This window comes from Vanacampus margaritifer, chromosome 3 (genome assembly GCF_051991255.1).
Source record: "Vanacampus margaritifer isolate UIUO_Vmar chromosome 3, RoL_Vmar_1.0, whole genome shotgun sequence".
NCBI lineage: Eukaryota > Metazoa > Chordata > Actinopteri > Syngnathiformes > Syngnathidae > Vanacampus > Vanacampus margaritifer.
The window spans coordinates 29,241,114-29,247,113 of record NC_135434.1 but is presented as its reverse complement, the minus strand read 5'-3'; the positions used below and the strand labels follow the sequence as shown (position 1 = coordinate 29,247,113).

Genomic DNA, 6,000 nt, shown 5'->3' with positions numbered 1-6,000 from the left:
CGAAAGTTGCTACGTCGTAACCTTCGTTCACAGCCTGTCTTCATGGCAACGAGGGTCAGGGCAAGGCAAGGCAAGGCAAACAAGGGACTGTGGCTCAAGAGCTGTGATACTTCTTCCATACACGGCGTGTGTCACTTCAGCACTCCGAGGTGGCTGATGCAGTCTTATTTATTAAGTGGATAATTGGAGACAGGTGGAAGCAATCAGGAACTGGGATTGAGCATGGCAGGAGGAAGGGCAAGTGACCTGGAGTGAGAGTGGTGGTTAGTTCTCTCAAAATAAAACCAGAAATGGATGGACCAAAATAAGATCAACACAGGCCCGATTACTGCGGCGTGACACAGCTGTTCAAATTTGCCAGGGTTTACGCGGTCCACGGAGGCTACATGAGGAGGAGCCTTCGAGGGCTTTGGAGGACACGGCCTGTGAATTGGCCTTTGGGGGACCCATCCTGTGAATTTGGATACACCTTATGTCTTTCAAATGGCCTTGGAGCACCTTGGCATCCCACCGGAGAAGCTGGTTGAAGTGGTTGGGGAGAGGGAAGTTTCCCTCCAAAAGCTGTTGCCTCCACGACCCGACCCCGGATAAGCGGTAGTAAATGTATGGATGGATTAATTTTCTTCAAGATGCAAAATTAAGCTAAATACAGCAGGAAATTTGAGTCCTAAGCGTTTGGTTTAAGTTTGAGAGGCAATACTAACTTTTTATGGCTTTTAAAGCATTTCAGCATCTAATGTACGTACATTTGGGGTGAGTCTTCATAAAAGAACATGCACAAGAAAATTCATGGTAGAATCTTCTTCATGATGCAAAATTAAGATAAATACAGCAACAAATTTGAGTACAAATAGGCCCAATACTACCTGTGCAAAATATAGGAAAACACCAAAAGAAAGAAGACTCCATCCAGTTAGACTGCGCTAGAGTTTCACTGGGCATGAAAATAGGGCCTAAAGGGTTAGACCTAATGTGATAAGAAAACAATTTTAAATGTTCTAGATGTTTTAAAAGCAATAATTAGACTACCTAAACCAGAAATAGCCTTTGTCCTTGACTATGACCTTCTAATAGATAAATGAGTTCAGAAATGGATTTCTCACACTAAAGACCAGAGGAAAAATGGTGTTGCACAAGGATCTAGTGCCAACTTGTACTGAGATATTGCATTCTAATCTTCATTGGTGGCCATTTTTTAATTCATGTATATCGGCCAACTCGTATTCAGTGTTACTGGGAAAGCTTGTGCTCATCGTGACATCATACGGAATTGCAAAAACTTGTCACAAAGTGCACAATTTGTATGAATTCCTTCTCTGCGAATATCTTTTAGTGATGAAAGATGACAGGAAATGGTTGTCCCAACAAAACACTATAGCAGTGAGTCCCAACCTTTATTGAGCCAATGCACCTATTTCACGTCTGAAAAAAATCTCACGGCACACCACAAAGCAAAACAATTCACAAAAAGTGGATACACAGGTTGTAACTTCTTTCATCTAGTGGAACAGCAATTGGTTGTCCTGACTGACACATTTGATATTAGTATTGATAAATTAACACATTGCAATGAAAAAAATAAAATAAAATATATATATATATATATATATATATATATTTTTTTTTTTACACAAACAACAACCCCAAAACAATCAAGCAAAAAGAAGAGGAGCACCAACAAAAACAAAACCACATACTGAAAACAAACAAAAATGAACAAAACAAAAAAAGAAATCTTTGAAATCACCGGAATCAAACAAAGTCAGGTCTTTCTTCAGAAACTAAAATGAAAATAGTCAATTTCATCCAAATTTCATTGAAAATATCAATTTTACATCTTTTTCTAGCTGAAACTCTCTCCATAACATATACTGTATACAATATACTATATCAATTCATTCATTTATTGTTGGTATATCTCTTCAACCATTTCTTAGTCAAAGCCTTCTTACACGCTAACAACAGAATTCTCAATAAAAAAAATTTATCCTACCCTCCACTTGAGTTGTCCTAAATCATTAAGATATAGTTTTAAAGTCAAATTGAATTTTGCACTTAAATACCTTTGCCAATAAATCAGGAATGTCACGCCAAAATGGATCAGATAGGGACAATACCAAAAAACATGAAAGAGATTTGCCACAGAACTTCCACACAACCTCCAGCAATCAAACTGAGCAGAAAATTTGCTTGAATACATAAATAATACCAATAATTTTTCATCCAAATAATTAACCTTAGATTACTTTCCACGGCACACAGTTTGTAAGTCACTGCACTATAGGATGTATGCTGGGAAGAGTAGTAATGATAGTAGAAGTTAGGTTAGAAATGGGCAATTTATTTAAATGTAAATTGGCTGCTCCTGGGCCGTCAGCAGACGGTACATGGCTGCAGGCATCGTCTTCATGTGGATCTGAGAAACACATATATGACAATGGTTAATAGTAGTGGTGCAATGGATCATCATTGATCCGTGGTCGATTCGGATCAGGCCCCACGGTTCGGGTCACGCCCGATCCGCGGATTGGTTTGTGGTAAAACAAAACAAAACGAAAACTACACACACCCGCACCACTCACCCAATTTTTTATTTGATACAAATTGACTCATTTGATAACCAAAAGATAATTTTATTTTGTTAACATGTTTCTATCTGCTTCAGGAGCTGAGATATCAATTATTTAGTAGGCATTGCCAATATTGTTACATTTCCAGGGAAACCAGGTTTTCGGGGGTGATTTTAAAGTCACCCATAAGTTTTAGAGGCATGTTTTGGCAGGTGCTTTAGGTTTTAATGGGTTAAGTAAACACGTAGCCTCTTACAAAACTTAAAACATTAAATTGATTACTTAGAAATCTCTAACCAAGTTTTTATTGGCATCTACAAAGACCCACCAAACAATACCGGAGCGAACTCACCACTTGTTGAGAGTTCCATTCAAATTTTGCCCATCCCCAAAAAGGGTCCGGCTAGAAACGATGAAAAACGGCACAAGGACTAACAGTTAACATGGTGTTATGAATCAATGCTTTTATTTTTTACATCAATGCATATTTTAAATAATTTACATCAATATTAAATAAATTTCCGATGCATCGATAAATCCCTATTATGTAGCTTTTGTACTGTACATGTGATTAAATCAAATACAATCCTGCTGTGCGAGTGTAATGACCTACATTTAAGTAGTTGTGATGTTTTAAAACGTTTTAAGCACTTTTTTTTAACTGAATACTTATTAGATTTAAATAAACACAACCGATAAAGAAGATATGCATAAGTGATATGCGCACAAATCTAAAATATAACTGTTTAAAAGTCTTGGGGTTAGTTCCTTTTTAAATGAAAGATTTTTGACGACAACAGTTTGAACTGTGAAACACTGCAAAAATGAATTTAAAAACCTGAACAATAGGCATTCTGGAATGGATCCTGTGTGACCATAGAGGTTCAACAGTATGGCACATTTGTTTGACTGCCTTTACAATGTATGCTTACAGTATTACTGCCAAAATTTACAACATTGATAGAACTTGCAGCTCACCTTTCCCACAGCAGTGGTCAGGAGATGGACAATTTTTTCATGGGGTGTGGCAACCACACTTTGGCTGTTGATCTCAATGATGCAGTGACCTACTCTCACTCCACCCCTTTCAGCAATACCACCACGCATGAGACTACAGATCTGTTGAGGGGTGAAACATAATTAGAATTCCCTCCTTCCCGGCAACTTACAAGTGCCGCAAATATATTAAAATAGCTTAGACGCATGCACTTGGTCGACGTTTTCCCCCAGCCCTAATATATATATATATATATATATATATAATGTATAATAATAATAATGTGGCATTAAAAACGACAAACACACAGAAAGTCTGTGCTCAACAGAGAATCAGAAAGAGAGGTGGACTTCCTTTGATTGAACTCACCGTCTACTAACATAGCTTCTGCTATGATGTTCCATGCATCATCTTTTTTTAGGTTGTCCTTATAAAAAGGATGTGCCATGTCATATATAATTTTGTGGCTTTCCACCTTCATTATAAATCTCTCCTTGTCCATGTACGCTGGTGTTTAAACAGTGCGTTAAAAGGAACCCCGACTGTAATGACACATTAGCTCTATATTATTTATTCGTTTTTTTACTAAAATAACTATGAGATAAATTTTTCAAAAATCATTTCCAGTTTAATACATTTTGTAGAAACTTTATTAAGACGTACGCCTCCATTGTTATTTACGTCGCAACACATTCAGTGCGTAGCGACGTAGAATGGCGGCAGGCTCTCTGCCGAGCAATGTGAAACACCTATAAAGAAAGCAAGGTAAACCTCCATAGCGTTCCTAAAGGACCAATTAAAACTCTAGCACTGGTACTTAAAAAAATAAATACGAGACGGCCCACCGACTCTTTTAAAGTCAGGTACACATACACACATGGCCGCCTGTCTACCAATATGTGGAAAACGCCTCTTTCGGTGTGTGTGCGAGAGGGCGCAGGAAGATAGCTTCACGCACTGAACATGGAAGCGCTTGCTAGCCGTGCACTTCTCATTGAGAAGCATGACACGCAAATTTTTTTTTTATTACATGGCTGACAGGCACGACAAGCTAACCGGCATGACAAAGCCTGTCTTCAAGGCTTTTCTGAAAGTTACTGTGGTTCGAGGCAGGAACACGTCCAATAAATGGCCAAGCACCTCGCTTACAAGGTGTTGTGCCAAAGTACTTAAATGTTTTTAAAGCGCACGCATATTGAGTGGAAGCCACGTGACAGCCCTGCCTACGCATGTTTTCAATGAATACATGAAGAACACACTAGTGGTTTTAAATTTTCAGGTTTAGAACCGTTTTGTAACAAGAGCAAATGTTTTTTGCGGAGAAGCAGAAGAAAAAGCAACATGGAAAAGTGGACTCAAGGTGTGTTCAATAAACAGGCACACAGTAGGAAATCTCAGTTCTGCATAGAACAAGCTCAGACGACTGACAAAGCAACAGGTTGAGACACTTCCCTTAAAAAATGAGTCGAATGTGAATTCTTTTGTTCCCAGTTTGTAGTATTTGATTGCCCATTTGACTAGTTGCAGGGTTCTTGCAGAAATCACTCAGTGAAGTTTTAGACCTATTTAGACCATTATGAGAAATTTTTTTAGACCAATTTAACGACCGACCAAAGCACCCCCACCCCTCCTCCATGCAAAAACAAAACAAAACAAAACAAAGACAGTTTCATTTGATTCTCAAACCAAGGTCAACTTGTATTGGTTTCAAACATGTGAAAGTGCATCATAAGCATACAACATATACAATACAATAAACAATATTGACAATGACTAACCCAAGATGAACTACAATTCTCAGAACACGTCATTTTGACTATTCAGGGGTGCTGGAGAGGAGGGTCCGTCGGGAAGTCGAATCTCGGATTCAGGAGGAGCAGTGTGGTTTTCGTCCCGGCCGTGGAACAGTGGACCAGCTCTACACCCTCAGCAGGGTCCTCGAGGGTGCGTGGGAGTTCGCCCAACCAGTCCACATGAGCTTTGTGGACTTGGAGAAGGCGTTTGACCGTGTCCCTCGGGGAGTCCTGTGGGGGGTGCTTCGGGAGTATGGGGTACCGGGCCCCCTGATACGGGCTATTCGGTCCCTGTACGACCGATGTCAGAGTTTGGTCCGCATTGCCGGCAGTAAAACAAATTTGTTTCCTGTGAGGGTTGGACTCCGCCAAGGTTGCCCTTTGTCACCGATTCTGTTCACAACTTTTATGGACAGAATTTCTAGGCGTAGCCGAAGCGTTGAGGGGGTCCGGTTTGGTAGCCTCAACATTGCATCTCTGCTTTTTGCAGATGATGTGGTGCTGTTGGCTTCTTCAAGCCGTGATCTCCAGCTCTCACTGGAGCGGTTCGCAGCCGAGTGTGAAGCGGTTGGGATGAGGATCAGCACCTCCAAATCCGAGACCATGGTCCTCAGTCGGAAAAGGGTGGAGTGCCCTCTCT

General features: G+C 40.0%; 1 protein-coding gene across 1 annotated transcript in view; it reads right to left on the bottom strand.

Annotated features, from left to right (window-relative positions):
- Positions 1-1,381: 1,381 nt before the first annotated feature.
- The window catches only part of LOC144048775 (amyloid-beta A4 precursor protein-binding family A member 1-like), a 79,345-nt gene continuing 74,726 nt past the window's right edge, over positions 1,382-6,000 (bottom strand). Inside the window, exons 12-13 of the mRNA XM_077561101.1 lie at positions 3,549-3,689; positions 1,382-2,416 (exon numbers count right to left, since the gene is read on the bottom strand). Of these exons, the coding sequence (XP_077417227.1) occupies positions 2,345-2,416; positions 3,549-3,689 (213 nt within the window). The 3' untranslated portion in view covers positions 1,382-2,344. The remainder of the gene's footprint in view (positions 2,417-3,548; positions 3,690-6,000) is intronic.